General features: G+C 43.9%; 2 protein-coding genes across 4 annotated transcripts in view; one reads left to right on the top strand and one right to left on the bottom strand.

Moving 5' to 3' along the window:
- dcc (DCC netrin 1 receptor) overlaps positions 1-18,849 on the bottom strand; it is a 402,326-nt gene that overhangs the window by 356,308 nt on the left and 27,169 nt on the right. The window lies entirely within an intron of this gene.
- The window catches only part of trabd2a (TraB domain containing 2A), a 49,789-nt gene that overhangs the window by 10,471 nt on the left and 20,469 nt on the right, over positions 1-18,849 (top strand). For both annotated transcript variants that reach the window (XM_068221242.2, NM_001302230.1), the window contains 2 exon segments: positions 15,343-15,486; positions 18,061-18,235. In XM_068221242.2, coding sequence (XP_068077343.1) covers positions 15,343-15,486; positions 18,061-18,235 — 319 coding nt within the window.

The raw sequence follows: 18,849 nt of genomic DNA, 5'->3' as shown, positions 1-18,849 counted from the left end.
ATTCAGTTCAGTCATGATTTAGATCAGTGTTGATTCAGTTCAGTGTTGATTCAGTTCAGTGTTGATCCAGTTCAGTCATGATTCAGATCAGTGTAATTCCGATCAGTGTTGATTCAGATAAGTGTTGATTCAGTTCAGCCATGATTCAGATCAGTGTTAATTCAGATCAGTGTTGATTCAGTTCAGTCATGATTTAGATCAGTGTTGATTCAGTTCAGTGTTGATTCAGTTCAGTATTGATTCAGTTCAGTTATGATTCAGTGTCTGTGTACAGTTCATCAAGAACTCAACTCTTCATAAGCTCTGCTGCCTCTGCTTCAGACTCCACTGCTGTTGTTCATGTTTAGCAGTAAACTTCACCTCAAACCTCTGAGCTCATCATCTCAGGGCCAAATCCCTGTGGGTTTGAGGAGCACAGTCCGTGATGATGAATGGCCTTTGACAGATTTCCTGTTTATCACTGTGAAGCTGCTTTCAATAAGCCTGGACTGTGGAAATATGAGTGTGTTTGTCAAACGTGGATGAGGGTCTAGAGTGTTTTAGTGTGTTCACGAGTGTTCTAGATCCTTCTTGAATGTTCCATGCGGTCCATGAGATGTCTACTCTTTCATACAGTCCATCTGTGTTTGAGTGTTCTGAACTCATTCATTCATTTTCCTTCAGACTCGGCTTATGCTAGTTTTGTTAAATAAAACCAGCAAACAATGCACAAGAAATATGACAACGAGATGCTGCGCTGCCAGAAACTGGTATTATTGTCGGCTAGTGAACGAGTCGTTCATAACAGAGATTCATTCACAAACGAATCGCTCCCTCCGTCAGTATGAGCAGTGAAAGCAGGAGAGGAGCTGTGTTTCAGGACACGATCAGATCAATTCTAAGAGGGAGGGTGGATAGTACATTTCCATACACACAAACACAAGCTTTTTGTCTGGAATGCCCGTGCGGTCACTGATCCATCAATGTAGAAAAGTGATGTAAAATTATAATTTTGTAATTTAAAAAAAAAAAATTGCATACTGACCTCCGGGAAAACTCCCGATCATAGATATATGTGTGTATCTCTGGCTCTGGATGGCCACAGTCCTCCACTGCAGCTTGGTCCTGCATTCATGTCAACAGAGCGCTACCCTGTACCAAAATGGCGGCTCTGTTGACGCAATCCTTCCAATAGACAACAACAGCGTAGGCGACATCTAATGTAAATATCCTGGCTTCTAGGTTTTCTAGAAACATCAGTGCAGGTGTGTTAAGGCAAGCTGGGGCTACAATCTGCAGGACACCGGCCCTCCAGGACTGAGTTTGGGCACCCCTGATCTAGAGTGTCCTGTTTCTGGATCTTGTAATCGTCCAGCTCAGACGTTGCTCAGAAACTGCAATGAGGTTCTTCATGCGTTCTGCTGCATCTTCCTCCAGCGCTGTTCCTAATGTTTCCCACTTTGTGGCTTTAAAATTCACTCTGAGGGCCAACTCCTCACTGCACACTGAAGAACACGGCCCGTGATGATGAATGCTGGTGTTTGCTCAGATGTGAAGCTGACGGTCAGAATCAGCTCCGTCTGAAGACTCGCTCTGTTTCTGCAAAACTCCTTCTGCTCACATTCAGAAGCCCGAGTTACACATGTGAGCGTGTCTGCTGCTCTTGCAGATGTGTGACGTGTGGTTTCCGCCGTGCTTTCTTCAGTTGGTTCGGCTAAACTGCAGATGTTATTCCAGGGTCTGTGTGCTCGGGATGAATCCCCTTCATGCAGATTAAACAGATATGTTCGTTTGTTAGCTGACTGCTGTGATTTGGACTCATTTGCATGCCGCTGGAGCTCAGATGAAAGTGTCAGATGGGTTTAGTTCAGTCATTGTACAGTGAACAGGGCTGAAGAGGCTCTATAACCACACAGAACATGTGCAGTCCACTTTTAGATTGTACAGGGTGACTATACAATAAAGATGAGAATAAATGTTGTTTGGACGGCACGGTGGCGCAGTGGACAGCACTGTGGCCTCACAACAAGAAGGTCTCTGGTTTGAGTCCCGGCTGGGTCAGTGTGTGTTTCTGTGTGGAGTTTGCATGTTCTCCCCGTGTTGGCGTGGGTTTCCTCCGGGTGTTCCGGTTACAGTCCAAACACATGCGCTATAGGGGAACTGATCAACTACACTGGCCGTAGTGTATGTGTGTAAATAAATGTGTGTATGGGTGTTTCCCAGTGATGGGTTGCAGCTGGAAGGGCATCCGCTGTGTAAAACAAATGCTGGAATAGTTGGCAGTTCATTCCATTGTGGTGACCCCAGATTAATAAAGGGACTAAGCTGAAGGAAAATCAATGTGTGTGTGTGTGTGTGTGTGTGTGTCGGATGAAGCGAGCGACACACACCTGCTTTCTCAGAAGTGTCTGGTGAGAGTCTGGAGTGCCCGGTTTCAGCGCCGCTGTTGACCAAACACAGATGTGCTGAATCCTGCCCTGGATCAGTGAAACACACACCGCTGCAGCATCTGTGTGTGTGTGTGAGTGTGTGTGTGTGTGTGTGATGATGTCTGCACCAGATTACAGATCCTCTCGTCTTCTAGATCGGCCCCAGGCGTCTCTCTCTCTCTCTCATTGTCTCTCACTCATTCATTCTTTAAATTATTCAAACTAATTTGCTAATAAATGCTCATCTGCTAAATAACTGTGCTGATTACTGTCATTAAAGGCTTTATGAAACAGAAAACAGTCTCTCTCTCTCTCAGTTCAACTCAGATGTGCTGTATTGCCACAGTAGGAGAGATTATTTCAAAACAAGCAATAATGAACAGTATATTTAACATCAATATTGCAGGATAAAACAATATTAAGTTAGGGATAAAGCACATCAGCAGACTGTTCTCTCAGAATATGTGAAGCGCAGCACTGCTGTTGGAGACTGAAGGCTTTATTCTGAGAAAACAACCGGCTGCATGTGCTTTATCCTGATTATTACACAGATACTGAACACTAAACATGAACATCAGACACTAAACACTATTCTGAGCTGTAATGGTTTAATCCTTTAAGCGCAAAGCTGACAGAATGGAAACAGCTGACGGAGTATACACTAACCTGCGCATCATTCACACACTAGATAGACAAACAGTGTAACAGACGAACATATTAATATGAATGTGAATATATATAAGTATATGAATAAACGTGTTCACTGATGGTCAAGCTGATTCTCAGTTCCCGCATGAGTCTGCGTTATTTAGCAGGTGTTATCTGGGAATATCATACATTGGAACGTCACGACTGACCAATCAGAAGTGAGGATTCCAGACAGCCATGTCACAATAAATAACAACTAACATTTCAGAGAGAGCGATTCAGAGTTCTGTGCTCTCTCTCTCTCTCTCTCTCTGCTGTTTATGGAGATGTGGGAAGCGGATCCACTGCTCTTTCCTTCATTTCCTCCGGCAGACTCATTGATCCGCCTCTGACAGACAGAAACAGAGACGCTCTGCTCCTGCTACACCAGTTTCTCCAGTTTCCCGGCTGCTGTGGGAGATTATTAACATTACAGGCCTTAATCTGTCATTACCCAACTGTGTGCACGCAACTAACACAATTAGACTAGCGTGTGTTTAATTCTAGCTGGTCTCTGAGAGGGATGATGGACAACATGAGGAAACGCTTTACCTGAGGGGGTGTTCATTCAACCTTTATAAGCAGGATGTGCAAACTGTTATTAAGTGTCATTCACTCACTCATTTTAAATGCAGACATTATGATAACCTGACATTAACATGGAGAACAAACAAATGGGCTCTATAGGTCACAAAGGTTAAGGTTAGGGCTCGGGCCAGGCCAGAAAATACCTGATAGAAAAACAGTGGAAGTCTATACAGAGTCCTCACTAAGATAGCAAAACAAGAGTGTGTGTGTGAGTGTGTTTTGTGTTGAGTCCTTCTCTCTCTCTCAGTGGTGTGTGTGTGTGTGTGTGTAAGCCCACATTAGCATGTGTGTGTGAGCCATTACAGCCGCTGTTGTTTTCTTAATGTGTTCACACATCACTATCACTGAGTGTTAACGTGATCAAACAGCCTGGTAATCTGCTGTTAGTGTGTGTTAGTCTCTGAGCACTGACTAGTGTGTGTTGGGCTCTGATCAGCTTATGTTTGACAGGGACCCTACACAGTGTTCACTGTGCACTACTCCCTACATCAGGGCTGGACGGGGACGATAAATGGTATTTTGCTAATCCGGGCCTGGTCAGCTTAGTGTTTTATGGGCCAATCAGATCATAAGAAGATGATGAGCCCGACCCAAAAAGTTAATCGGCCCAGCGGGAAACTGTCAGACGACCCGTCCACCCCTGCATACAGCTGTACTGCACTACTGAACACTGATTATGGCTGGAGGCGTGTGGTGTACAGTATACCCAGCTCCATGACTGAGTTTAAATTCATGCATAACCCCGCCTCTCTGAAACACTCTGTTCTGATTGGTCAATCACAGCATCCCATGCTAATGTTATTCAACATGTTAGTGCGGGGGGACTCACACTCCACTGTATCTGAGACTTCTCTGACCGTGTGGGTGTGTTTGAGTAAGTGTACGAGTGTGTGTGTGTGTGAGAAAGAGAGAAAGAGTGTGAGTGAGTGCATGTGTGTGTGTGTTTAAGCATCTGTATGTGAGTATGCTTGAGTGAGTGTATGAGTGTGTGTGAGTGCAAGTGTGTGTGTGTGTGTGTGTTTAAGCATCTGTATGTGAGTATGCTTGAGTGAGTGTATGAGTGTGTGTGAGTGCAAGTGTGTGTGTGTGTGTGTGTGTGTTTAAGCATCTGTATGTGAGTATGCTTGAGTGAGTGTATGAGTGTGTGTGAGTGCAAGTGTGTGTGTGTGTGTGTGTGTTTTTGCATGTGTTTAAGAGAGAAAGTGTATGTGTGTGTTTGAGTGAGTGTATGAGTGTGTGTATGCATTAGTGTGTGTGTGTCTGTGTGTGTGATGAGTCTGCTGCAGTCAGTGTGTGCTGTTCGTGTCTCTCTGGAGTGTGTGTGTTCAGGGGACTCGTGGGCCGGATTGTGGAGCTGTTGCCGTCGGCCCCTGTTGTTCCCGCTCTGTGCTGTGTGTTCTGAGGGCCCGTCGGCCCCGCGGCCCCTGTATTGTTTACTTTTGTCGCGGCTCAGAGAGAATTCCACTGGCTGGGATGAAGCGGCCGCGCTTTCAGGGTCATTTGCACCCAAAGAGTGTTTGTCTTTGAGAACGAGGCTCTTTGTGTGTGTGTGTGTGTGTGTGTGTGCTCACTGACCTCATAAAACTGCACACACACACACATATTTTCTCTCTCATACACACACACACACACACACACACACACACACACACACTAAAAAACAAACTTTTTTCTCTCTGACACACTCTTTTTATCTGACACACACATACTTGTTTAAACACTCAGACACATTCACTCATACAACATGACAACATGCTCAATCGCATACACACTCACTCACTCCTCTCTGACACACACACACACACACACACACACACACACACACACACACACACACATACACACACACACACACACACACACACCACCTCCAGAACTCATTCAGCACAGATCTTCAATGTTTTTGGTTGTCATGATGTATTGACTTGTTGTTGTGTTGTCATGTTGTTGTTGTGTTGTCATTTAATTGTTGTGTTGACATGTTGTAATGTGTTTTTGTGGAGTTGCTGTAGTGGTGACGTGTTGAGTTTTTTGGTCATGTTGTCGTAGTGTAGTGTTGACATGGTGTTGTCATGTTGTAATGTTGTGTTTTTGTAGAGTTGTAGTGTTGTCATGTTGTAATGTTGTGTTTTTGTAGAGTTGTAGTGTTGTCATGTTGTAATGTTGTGTTTTTGTCATGTTGTTGTAGTGGTATCATGTTGTATTGTTGTGTTTTTGTCATGTTGTTGTAGTGTTGTCATGTTGTAATGTTGTGTTTTTGTCATGTTGTTGTAGTGGTATCATGTTGTATTGTTGAGGTGTTGTAGTGTATTGTTGACGTGGTGTCATGTTGTAATGTTGTGGTTTTGTAGAGTTGTAGTGGTGTCATGTTGTAATGTTGTGTTTTTGTAGAGTTGTAGTGTTGTCATGTTGTAATGTTGTGTTTCTGTAGAGTTGTAGTGTTGTCATGTTGTAATGGTGTGGTTTTGTAGAGTTGTAGTGTTGTCATGTTGTAATGGTGTGGTTTTGTAGAGTTGTAGTGTTGTCATGTTGTAATGTCGTGTTTTTGTAGAGTTGTAGTGTTGTCATGTTGTAATGTTGTGTTTCTGTAGAGTTGTAGTGGTGTCATGTTGTAATGTTGTGTTTTTGTAGAGTTGTAGTGTTGTCATGTTGTAATATTGTGTTTTTGTAGAGTTGTAGTGTTGTCATGTTGTAATGTTGTGTTTTTGTAGAGTTGTAGTGTTGTCATGTTGTAATGTTGTGTTTTTGTAGAGTTGTAGTGTTGTCATGTTGTAATGTTGTGTTTTTGTAGAGTTGTAGTGTTGTCATGTTGTAATGTTGTGTTTTTGTAGAGTTGTAGTGTTGTCATGTTGTAATGTTGTGTTTTTGTAGAGTTGTAGTGTTGTCATGTTGTAATGTTGTGTTTTTGTAGAATTGTAGTGTTGTCATGTTGTAATGTTGTGTTTTTGTAGAGTTGTAGTGTTGTCATGTTGTAATGTTGTGTTTTTGTAGAGTTGTAGTGTTGTCATGTTGTAATGTTGTGTTTCTGTAGAGTTGTAGTGGTGTCATGTTGTAATGTTGTGTTTCTGTAGAGTTGTAGTGTTGTCATGTTGTAATGTTGTGTTTCTGTAGAGTTGTAGTGGTGTCATGTTGTAATGTCGTGTTTTTGTAGAGTTGTAGTGTTGTCATGTTGTAATGTTGTGTTTTTGTAGAGTTGTAGTGTTGTCATGTTGTGTTTTTGTAGAGTAATAGTAGTGAGGTGTTGTTTTTGTCATGTTGTTGTAGTGGTGTCATGTTGTTGTGTTGGCATGTCATGTTGTTTTTTGTTATGTAGTGTTGAGGTGTTGTAGTGTAGTGTTGACGTGGCGTTGTCATGTTCTTGTGTTGTGGCGTTGTAGTGTAGTGTGTATTGTCTTGTGTTATTGTAGATTGTTGTGGTGAAGGGTTGATGTGGTGTTGTCAAGTCGCGGTGTTTACATGTTCTAGTTTTTTGTTTTAGTGTTGTGGTGTTGTCATGTTGTACTGCTATATTGTGTTGTAGTGCTGTTGTCATGTTCTGGCATGTGTCTGTGTTGTAATGTTGTGTTGTGGTATTGTAGCATTGTTGGGTTGTAGTGTAGACATGTGTAGTGTTGTTGCAGTGTGGTCATATTGTGTTGTAGTGTTGACATGTTGTGTTGTGTAGTGTCAGTCAGTGTGTGTGTGTGTGTGTGTGTGTGTGTTGTTCTTCTCTTCAGCTCCTCCACATTATTCAGAATTCCTCTGTCAAATTCCACAAATCCACAGGAGCGGTGTCACACACACACACACACACACACACACACACACACACGGATATGTTCACACCCAACTCTCTCATAAATAACATAGGAATCTGTGTGTAAGCTGATTTGTATTAGTGTGTGTGTATGCGCGTGTATGTGTGTTCGTGTGAGCATGAGTGTGTATGATTGATTATGTTTATGTGTGTGTGCCTTTGTGAGAGTGTGTGCGAGTGTATATGCACAGATGTATGTTTGCTCTCGTTTGTGCATCTGTGTTTGAGTCTATGCTCATGTGTTTGGGTGTGTGTTTGTGCATATGTGTGTATGTGCATGTATTGTACGCATATGTGTGTGTGTGTGTGTATGTGTGTGTGTGTGTGTCTACATTAATGCTGCAGTTATACTGAACCGCAGTGGTCCTCTGGCTGGTGTCCACATGCACATCATTTCTGTGGGGTTCAGAGGTTACACACACACACGCACACACACACACACACGCACACACACACGCACGCACACACACACATTACACAGAAGTGGCGCTTTGACTGCCAGAGACATCAAGACTGAGTGTATCTCTCAGCTGTGCAGAGAGGGGGGGGGGGTGCTGGGTGATGGCGGGGGGTTGGGGGGGGGAGCTGGGTAAAAGCTGTCAATCAAAGCCCAGTGACTGTACTCTAGATTGACAGTGTAAATATGTGTGTGTAAACCTGTGTGTGTGTGTACAGCTATGGTTGGGTTCAGGGGTGAGGAACAGGTTTGGGTTATTCTCCATCATAGTGACGCTTCAGGATCCACAGAGCTGTTACTGCAGGACCACAGCACCGCACACTGCTGATCTGTACTGAGCTGTGACTGGAGGAGAAAGATTCAGCAAGTCGAGACACGGCTTCACTCATGTGTGAATTCCTCTTTGAAATGATCAGTTGTTTTCTTTGTTGGTTGCAGCTTAATAAGAGTAAATGAATGGAGTGTCAGAGTCAGTTTATAACGCTTATAATCATTGCTGAGGCAGGTCAGTCTTCTGTTGAGCTCATGACACACTCAATGAATCTGGATTCACACACATTTCTGCTATTTGAACGATTATTAATTTATTAATTTATTTAGCTAAATGAGGGCTGGAAAGTCAGATGTTACTCGCTAAATCAATTCTACATTATCAGAGATCATCAGTTTGTGAAGTGAGTTATTATACACTGGGATTAAGCGTAGGCACTGAGCTCCACCTTTATTCACCCAAATACAAATAGATAATGTGTGTGCGCGGCGCGTCCACTGATTGTCCACTGGCTGTTCACTGATAATGAGAGGAGGCGCTGCTGTTCTGTTCTTTATATGCACACAGTGAAGATCTCTGCTGTGTGTTCAGCTCATATCTGAATGAGTCCGTTCCTCATCTCATGTGTCTGACACTGATTCCTGTGATGCTCCAGGGACAGACGAGTCTTCGCTGAGGTCCAGCTTCTCCAGCCTCCGCCACTGAGACTGCAGCTCTGCACAAGACGTTTGACAAGAGGAGAAATTGAAATGGTCGTCCCCAACTACATTTACATTTACATTTAGTCATTTAGCGGACGCTTTTCTCCAAAGCGACTTACAAATGAGGACAAGGAAACAGTTTACACAACTATAAGAGCAACAATGAAGAAGTGCTAAGGGCAAGTTTCAGGTGTGTAAAGTCTAAGAAGGAAAGTATTAGTAGTTTTTTTTTTGGTACAGTTAGTGTGATATCCAGAGAGGCAATTGCAGATCAGGAAGTGAAGTGGAGACTAAATAGTTGAGTTTTTAGTGGTTTCTTGAAGACAGCGAGTGACTCTGCTGTTCTGATGCAGTTAGGGAGTTCATTCCACCAACTGGGCAGATTGAACGCGAGAGTTCGGGAAAGTGATTTCTTCCCTCTTTGAGATGGAACAACGAGGTGACGTTCATTCACAGAACGCAAGTTTCTGGAGGGCACATACATCTGCAGAAGTGAGAGCAGATAAGAAGGAGCAAATCCAGAAGTCGCTTTGTAGGCAAACATCAGAGCTTTGAATTTGATGCGAGCAGCAACTGGCAGCCAGTGCAAACGGACTAGCAGCGGAGTGACATGTGCTCATTTAGGTTCATTAAAGACCACTCGTGCTGCTGCGTTCTGGAGCAGCTGGAGAGTTTTGATAGAGTTAGCTGGAAGCCCAGCTAGTAGAGAGTTGCAGTAATCCAGTCTGGAGAGAACAAGAGCTTGAACAAGGAGTTGAGCTGCATGTTCAGATAGGAAGGGTCGGATCTTTCTGATGTTATAGAGTGTGAATCTGCACGATCGAGCAGTTCTAGAAATGTGGTCAGAGAAGTTTAGTTGGTCATCAATCGTTACTCCAAGGCTTTTCACCATTTTGGATGCAGTAATGGTTGCCCCGTCCATCTGGATTGAAAAGTTATGGTGTAGAGTCGGGTTGGCAGAAACTTCAAGCATTTCCGTTTTCGCGAGGTTCAGCTGAAGATGATGATCTTTCATCCAGTGTGAAATATCCAACAGGCAGGCTGAGATGTGAGCTGGAACCCAACTGAGTCTGGTTTCTCTCCAGGTTTTTAATTCTTCACTTTCGCCAACAGGTGAAGTTTGTTCCTCGCCGCTGTCGCCACTGGTTTGCATGGTTTGGGATTGCACACATGGATGGATTTGCTCTTCAGTGTTTGGACTCTCAGTAATGATTATTAAACCACACTGAACTGAGCTGAACTGAACTTAAACTCTGAACACTGAACTACACTGTTTACATTCACTATGATCCTCTATATGAAGCTGCTTTAACACAATCTACATTGTAAAAGCACTGTACTAATAAAAGGGAACTGAATAGAATGTGTTCATGTAACCCCGCCGGTCCCCCGCTCCGAGCTGGGACCGAACCGGCAACCTACCGCATGAGAGTCGGTTGCTCTAACAAGGAGGCTAAAGACCATGACCTCTAGAGTCTGTCGCTAGAGCACCTTTAGAGGTCAGAGGAGTGAGGTTTACCTGCACAGCACTTCACTAGCTGGCCTCCGTTACAGTCAGTTTGCTATTAGGATGGTGCAGCAGCAGAGCCTGCAGGGGGATGATGTGGATCAGCTGATACACTGCACTGTGTTTCCCCGCCGTGTCCTCTGCAGTGTGCTCTCCTCATCACACTAGTGAAGTATGAACTGAAGCAGAGGATGCAGGACTCAACTCTGAGCTCTGAATATTGAGGAAAAGACCAATCAGAGAGGGGAATGTCTGCAGCCACGCCTCAGATGTCTCCGCCTCCTCCATTCTCACTGACATACAGCAGCAGCGCTGAACACCAACACGGCCTCTGCAGCGGCTCCAGAACACTCTGTTATCAGCGCTGGAATACTCTGGGGTAGTGTGGATGAAAGGTGGAACCACAGCAGAACTCATCGGTTTTCAAACTAAAACATTATAGTGTAAACGGGCCTGAGGTCCACCTTTCAGCCAGGTGCTCTCATTAGCCGAGTTTCCACTATCGTGAGCCAGGGCCAGTCGCGTTTCCACTGTCACTTCTGCGGCTTGATTGGGCCGAAGCTGGGCTTTCTCAGAGCCAGCGGCCAGCCTTTTTTAGCCTGCCAAATACCTTGGGCGTAAGAGGGCCAGCTGGGGCTTGGGGGCGGAGTGAAAGGAGAGGCAGAGTTTGCCCGAGTCTGGTAAAGATGGTGTGATGCCGTCATTACACTAGTTTTCTGATTGCTCAGGACTACATGTGCGCATCGGGGAAAACTGCAAACACGAAATGTGTTCTGTGTCCTCCAACAAGTGTTCATGTGTCTATATGAGGCGGTAAAATTAAAGATGAAATGCTAAATGTAGAGCTTTATTAGTGGATATCTGCTGAGCGCAGTGATATACAGGCTATATTTTATCACTCGCTCTTCTGTGCTCAAACTCTGAACACTTTCCTTCACTTAAGATCCCAGAATAATCTGCAGCATCGTTAAATTAAGGGGAATCACCCGTTCAGTGTCATATAGAGGGAAATATTCATATGTTTGAGGTCTCTCTGGAGCATTTGGGCTGAATGTTTGTCTCTAAACGAGGATGTTATAAAATATGTTTGATAGCGAGTTATTAGCGGAGAGTTTCTGTGGTGTTATATTATGGATGGTGCGCTCACTGCGCTGGGTCCCTCTGTTAGTGGCGAGACCACTTGATGCAGGATGCCAACAGTTGGTCGGTGAGTAAAGCAATATACTGAATGAAACACACAGGCCTGTGCGTGTAGACAGATCATGTGCTGCTGTACAGTAACGGCTCATCTGTTTGTGTCGGTTCTCTTCATTTTAATAATAATGTCATGGTGTGCTTTATCCGCTGATTCCCGCTGAAGTGGGCGGGGTTGTGTGAAGTTTGATTTTGGGGGCGTTATGGGGGCGGGGTTTGCATGATGACGTGCTGTGAGCTACTAGCCTGACAGTGGAAACACGACATGATTCCAGCCTCACTGCTCAACCACCCGGCCCGGTTAAAGCCCTGGCTCACACTAGTCAGCAGCTGATGTTTGTGTCTGTTTCTAGTCCAAATACCTCAAAACACCTAAATCAAGAAGTATTAATGAGTCAGAATGAAGGGAGTGTCTCCTTAAAGCAAGCAGAATACTCTGACACTGGAGGAAGAGAAATAATCCTGTTTTCACTGTGACACTGGAGTATTCTGCTTGTTTTAAGGAGAAATGTCTTCATTCGGACTCATTATTGCTGAACACAACACTATATGTAGTTTGTCTAGAAAATGCTGACTGATTTAAGATATTGTAGACATCTGGACTAGAAATAAGACACAAACTCTGGATAAGAACAGCAGTTCTGCAGTGTGAGGCCTCCTGATGATGAAGATCTCGAGAGTGTTTGGGAAACCTGTTCGCTCTCCAGCATTATTCACACACACTTTTTGATAGTAAAAAATAAACAAATTCAGTTTCGCACACTTCACCTTTAAACGCGCTCTACTGAAGTGTTTTCTGCTCATTTCCATCTGAAAGCAGCACGTTTGACTTTCATAGTGCCGCAGGGCTTTGGTTTGGGCCGCTGTGGTGTGTGTGTGAGTGTGTGTGTGTGAGTGAATGTGTCCGGTGACCCACGGGACAAACACAACGGAGCCGCGGAATCTGCATTCGTTCAGCCTCTTTCACTGTGATTTCATTTACTTTCGTGATGATTTCGGGCTGAAAGGGAGCGGGAGGTGCATGGGTTTTGTGTGCGGGTTCGAGAGGCGCGCGGGGTGGTGCTAGGCTAATGTGAGGAGCGTAAAGCCGGCGGGCTTTCAGATGCAGAGCAGCGGCTTTGATGAGCGGCGGATGAAAGACCAGACTCTTTGTTCCACACATGAAGGCATCTGCTGGAGCTGCACTGCAACCCGGACGAGCCCCCCCATACTGACAACACAATGAGGAGACAGCGCACTGATGAAAAGAGTGTGTGTGAGAGTGTGATACTGTGTGTGTGTTTGTGAGAGAGAGAGAGTGTGACACCTTGTGTGTTTGTGTGTGTGTGTGTGTGTGTGTGTGTGTGTGTGTGACACCTTGTATGTGTGTGTGTGGTGAATTTCACGGTGACACAATGATGAGCTGCAGTAGCAGAAGCAACAGAAAGCATCAGCTAGAACTAATTGAGAGACTCTCACTGAGCCTTTGATCTGAGATTCATTCACGCTCCAACAGCTCACTCACACTCACACACACACACACACACACACACACACACACACACACACACACACACACACACACACACACACACACACAGACAGAGGGAGAGAGAGGGAGAGAGAGAGCTGTTAACATCAGTGCACACCTTTGTCTGAGGGTAAAGCTCAGTGTAAACCTGTTTTCATCAGTTATGTTTGCCGTTATGTTTGTCACTTGTAAGTTTTTCATAATTGTTTCTGAAACGGCTTTAAAATACACTCTACAGGCGCTGCTCTGTGAAGTCTACACCGATTACACAACAGTTAAACACAGATGCCTGAAACAAAACATTATGACAGTAACAAAATTGAGGATAACAGAGTTGAGGATAACAGAGTTGAGGATAACAGAGTTGAGGATAACAGAGTTGACGGATAACAGAGTTGAGGGATAACAGAGTTGAGGGATAACAGAGTTGAGGGATAACAGAGTTGAGGATAACAGAGTTGATGATAACAGAGTTGAGGGATAACAGAGTTGAGGATAACAGAGTTGATGATAACAGAGTTGAGGATAACAGAGTTGACGATAACAGAGTTGAGGATAACAGAGTTGAGGATAACAGAGTTGAGGATAACAGAGTTGAGGGATAACAGAGTTGAGGATAACAGAGTTGACGATAACAGAGTTGATGATAACAGAGTTGAGGGATAACAGAGTTGAGGATAACAGAGTTGAGGATAACAGAGTTGAGGGATAACAGAGTTGAGGATAACAGAGTTGAGGATAACAGAGTTGAGGATAACAGAGTTGAGGATAACAGAGTTGAGGGATAACAGAGTTGAGGATAACAGAGTTGATGATAACAGAGTTGAGGGATAACAGAGTTGAGGATAACAGAGTTGACGATAACAGAGTTGATGATAACAGAGTTGAGGGATAACAGAGTTGAGGATAACAGAGTTGATGATAACAGAGTTGAGGGATAACAGAGTTGAGGATAACAGAGTTGAGGGATAACAGAGTTGAGGATAACAGAGTTGATGATAACAGAGTTGATGATAACAGAGTTGAGGGATAACAGAGTTGAGGGATAACAGAGTTGAGGGATAACAGAGTTGAGGATAACAGAGTTGATGATAACAGAGTTGAGGGATAACAGAGTTGAGGATAACAGAGTTGATGATAACAGAGTTGAGGGATAACAGAGTTGAGGATAACAGAGTTGATGATAACAGAGTTGAGGGATAACAGAGTTGAGGATAACAGAGTTGATGATAACAGAGTTGAGGGATAACAGAGTTGAGGATAACAGAGTTGAGGATAACAGAGTTGAGGATAACAGAGTTGAGGATAACAGAGTTGAGGATAACAGAGTTGATGATAACAGAGTTGAGGGATAACAGAGTTGAGGATAACAGAGTTGATGATAACAGAGTTGAGGGATAACAGAGTTGAGGTATAACAGAGTTGAGGATAACAGAGTTGAGGGATAACAGAGTTGAGGGATAACAGAGTTGAGGGATAACGGAGTTGAGGGATAACGGAGTTGACGATGACAGATTTGATGATAACAGAATTGAGGATAACAGAGTTGACGGTAACAGAGTGGTCATTCTCCATCATGTTGGTGTTTAGCTGCAGTTGTTAACCTCCTCATGGCGTGTCTAACACACAGTTTTCTGCATCTTTAACAGATTATGGTGTGTTTAGAGTGAACTGACTGAAATATGACAGTATCAGAGTCGACACATCTTTAATCTACTATTGCTGAACATTATCGAGAGCAGAATAACCACACGCCTCAATGCCTTACAGAGTTTCCCAACACAGGAAGTGACATCGCTTTCAGCAAGTCACATGTTTTTTTCTATTAGTGCTCTACAGACTGTTCTGCCGTTTATAAGTGATGGAGCAGAGCTGAGCAGAACACAGAGACACACACTACATGTGATTACAGCAGAAAATAGATGTGTATGCAGATGTGGATTTGACTAAACACAGAAAATGAACTTAGCCTTAGCCTGATGATGCTAATTGAAGCTGAATGCATGATTCAGGAGGCGGAGACTAAATAGCTGTAGCGGAGTCTGTGAGTTCATATCTGCAAAACTAAACACACACACTGACATTAGTTTAGCTGGATATAATGTGTGTCATTAGTCAAAACTGTACAGCAGAAGATTGATCCTGGCACTGCCGAGTGTTTCCAGGACTCTACAATCCTCCATAACACTCATGAACGTGTGTGTGTGTGTGTGTGTGTTCCAGGTGATCTTCGCTCTGAATCAGACGCTGCTGCAGCAGGAGAGTGTGCGGGCCGGCAGTCTGCAGGTGCCCTACACAACTGAACACCTGATCACACACTACAACTGTGGAGACCTGCACTCCATCATCAGCCACGACACCGCACAGGTGATCACACACACACACACACACACACACACACACGCTCCTTACACACCTTACAGGTGCAGCAACATGCGCGCACACACACACACACACACACACACACACACACACACACACACACACACACTACAGATGGAGGAGGGGCGGGGCTTATTTTAGTATGATGATTTCTTTCCAACTGAAATTGAATATTAAGTAGGGGGCGGGGTTTATTTTTGTGCTCCTCTTTCATCTTTGACTCCTAGGAGAGTACCTGTTGAAGGGGTGTGGCTAATCATATTTCACTAGCAGAATAATTCTTCAGTCATTTGACCGATTATTGATCAGACGAGAACAGAACTCACGTTCTAGAGTGGCGTTCTAGAGCCCTTGAGGACGTCAGCAGAACTGTTCATTCCTGACATCAAGCTCACCAAAATAAAAATACTCATCATGTACTCTCAAGTTTTAGGAGTTTTTCTGTTGGCCACAAATGAAGATACTTTGAAGAATGTTAGAAACCAAGTGAACAAGTGGTGTGGAGTTCAACAGCTACCAGTTTCCAACATTCTTCAAAATGTCTTCTTTGATAGCGAGTGCTCCAGCATACTGTAGTGTTCACTATAGGGAACTGATCAACTGTACTGAGCACTGTAGTGTACTCCAGAGCAGCGGTCACCAACCTTAATGAAACCCAGAGCTACTTCTTGGGTACTGATTAATGTGAAGGGCTACCAGTTTAATACACGCTTCTCAAACAACACATCTGCTCAATTTACTTTAAATGATGTGTTACTGTTAATAATTAATGATATTCATTTATGTGAAGACACTGATGATGTTAATGACTCTCCATAGTGGTCATCAATGATTGAACAAGATAGGAAACAGAAATATCAGTCTGCAACACTTCATTATTCATTCATTCATTTTCTTGTCGGCTTAGTCACTTTATTAATCCGGGGTCGCCACAGTGGAATGAACCGCCAACTTATCCAGCAAGTTTTTATGCAGCAGATGCCCTTCCAGCCGCAACCCATCTCTGGGAAACATCCACACACACATTCACACACACACTCATACACTACAGACAATTTAGCCTAACCAATACACCTGTACCACAGGTGTTTGGACTGTGGGGGAAACCGGAGCACCCAGAGGAAACCCACACGAACACAGGGAGAACATGCAAACTCCTTATAGAAAAGCCAACAGAGCAGAGGTTCGAACTAGCGACCCAGCGACCTTCTTGCTGTGAGGCGACAGCACTACCTACTGCGCCACCGCTTTGCCCAGTTTTGCTCTCCTATGTGATTTTTTTTCTCTAATCACAAATGTACAGCTCTAAATGGTTGCAGCTATTTGGGGGTTTTCACTGGTCTCTTGAAAAAAGCCTGCTGTTTTCACAAACCTTCCTTTAGCTCGCAGACTTTTTCCACTTGTAGTGCGCTGTCTGGTGGGTAGTTAGCATGTTATTCTGAGATGTGTCTGAACATTGTGCCGCTTTGCCGTCGCCAAATGAAGTAAAACAGAGCTCTTCCTCCTGTTCTGTGTGAAACTGAAGTGCGTTTTGTTCTTTATTCTGCCGTGTTTTCAAATCATCTCCTCTCTTTACTGCACCCAAAACCACTGCTCTGGAGACCCGCTAGCTCTGAACTTATATCAAATATTTTATATATATATATATATAACTTAATGTCATTTTCAGATTTACACCAATGCAGGAGTGATTTAAAAAGAACAGCAACAAAATTATTAGATACAGCTTACTGGTAAGTGGCACTATGGCGAGCTATTATTAGAACAGGCCCGCAGGCAACTCATGATCCTCGCGGGCTACCTGCTGACCCCTGATCTAGTGTTTACTGCAGTAAACGGTGGTGTACTGCGGTATTATATACACTACAGCTGTAGAAATCTACTGTAATGAGTGAGTCATTTGATTATATTATTATAGTCATTGTGTTACCATAGCAACTGAAGAATCACCACAGCAGATCAATCACTGTAGTTGTGTTACTATAGCAACTGTAGAATCACCACAACAGATCAATCACGATAGTTGTTGTTACCGTGGCAACTGTAGAATCACCACAACAGATCAATTACTATAGTAGATGTGTTACCATAGCGACTGTAGAATCACCACAACGGATCAATTACTGTAGTTGTGTTACCATAGCAACAGTAGAATCCCCACAACAGATCAATTACTATAGTAGTTGTGTTACCATAGCGACTGTAGAATCACCACAACAGATCAATTACTGTAGTTGTTGTGTTACCATAGCAACTGTAGAATCACCACAACAGATCAATTACTGTAGTTGTTGTGTTACCATAGCAACTGTAGAATCACCACAACAGATCAGTTACTATAGTAGTTGTGTTACCATAGCGACTGTAGAATCACCACAACAGATCAATTACAATAGTTTTTGTGTTACCGTGGCAACTGTAGAATCACCACAGCAGATTAATTCTGCTACTTTATCATGGTTGAAAACACTCGAGTATTTGCTGTAGTTACTGTAGTATTCCTCCACATGAAGATCTGCACATGTGAACGTGTGAGTGTGTGTGTGTGTGTGTGTGCAGGTGCCGAACTTCAACAATGTGACTCTGCGTCCCAGCGATCAGGTGACGGCGCAGCAGATCGACAGCTACTTCAGACGCGAGCTGATCTACAAGCGTAATGAGCGCATGGGCCGCCGCGTCACAGCCCTGCTGCAGGAACAGCCACACAAAACTTTCTTCTTCGCATTCGGAGCAGGTCAGATCACCAGCGCACACACATCACTAAGTCTCCAGGCGTGCATTATTATCCACTACACCACAGCTGCTGAACGCTGGACTCTGATTGGCTGATGGGCACTCTCAGGTGTTCTTATTCTGGTTTATTTTTGACCTCTGTGAACTAATAACTAATACCTGCTGGTGGTCTGCCACACACACACACACACACACACAGAGAGAGAGAGATCTGGAGTCTCCTGACGTTGTACATGATCTGACTGTGCTTGTGTGTTGGTGGTTGTCGTGCGATCGGTGTCTCCTTCAGATGGTTGTTTAGTCTGTTCCTCAGCGTGTGTTTATATCAGCTGATCAGATAACAGCAGTGTGTGTGTGTGTGTGTGTTTAAGCGGCAGCGCTGCTCGTTAGCACTGCATTGTGTTTAAGCGCAAAGCATTACCACTGACCGCAGCGCAGGAATCACAAGAATGTGTGTGTGTTTCTCAGTGCTGTAATTCAAATGAGCAGCTGATGGTCAATAACACGCACACACAAACTTAATATATTCTGTGAATATACAAGTTTGTGTATGCGTGTGTTCAATGGTGTGAATATAAGTGTGTGAATGAGTGTGCATGTGTGTGCGTGTGTGTG

The sequence above is a fragment of the Danio rerio genome, chromosome 5 (assembly GCF_049306965.1).
Source record: "Danio rerio strain Tuebingen ecotype United States chromosome 5, GRCz12tu, whole genome shotgun sequence".
Classification (NCBI taxonomy): Eukaryota; Metazoa; Chordata; class Actinopteri; order Cypriniformes; family Danionidae; genus Danio; species Danio rerio.
The sequence above is the reverse complement of the archived record's forward strand: the minus strand, read 5'-3'. Positions and strand labels throughout refer to the sequence as shown.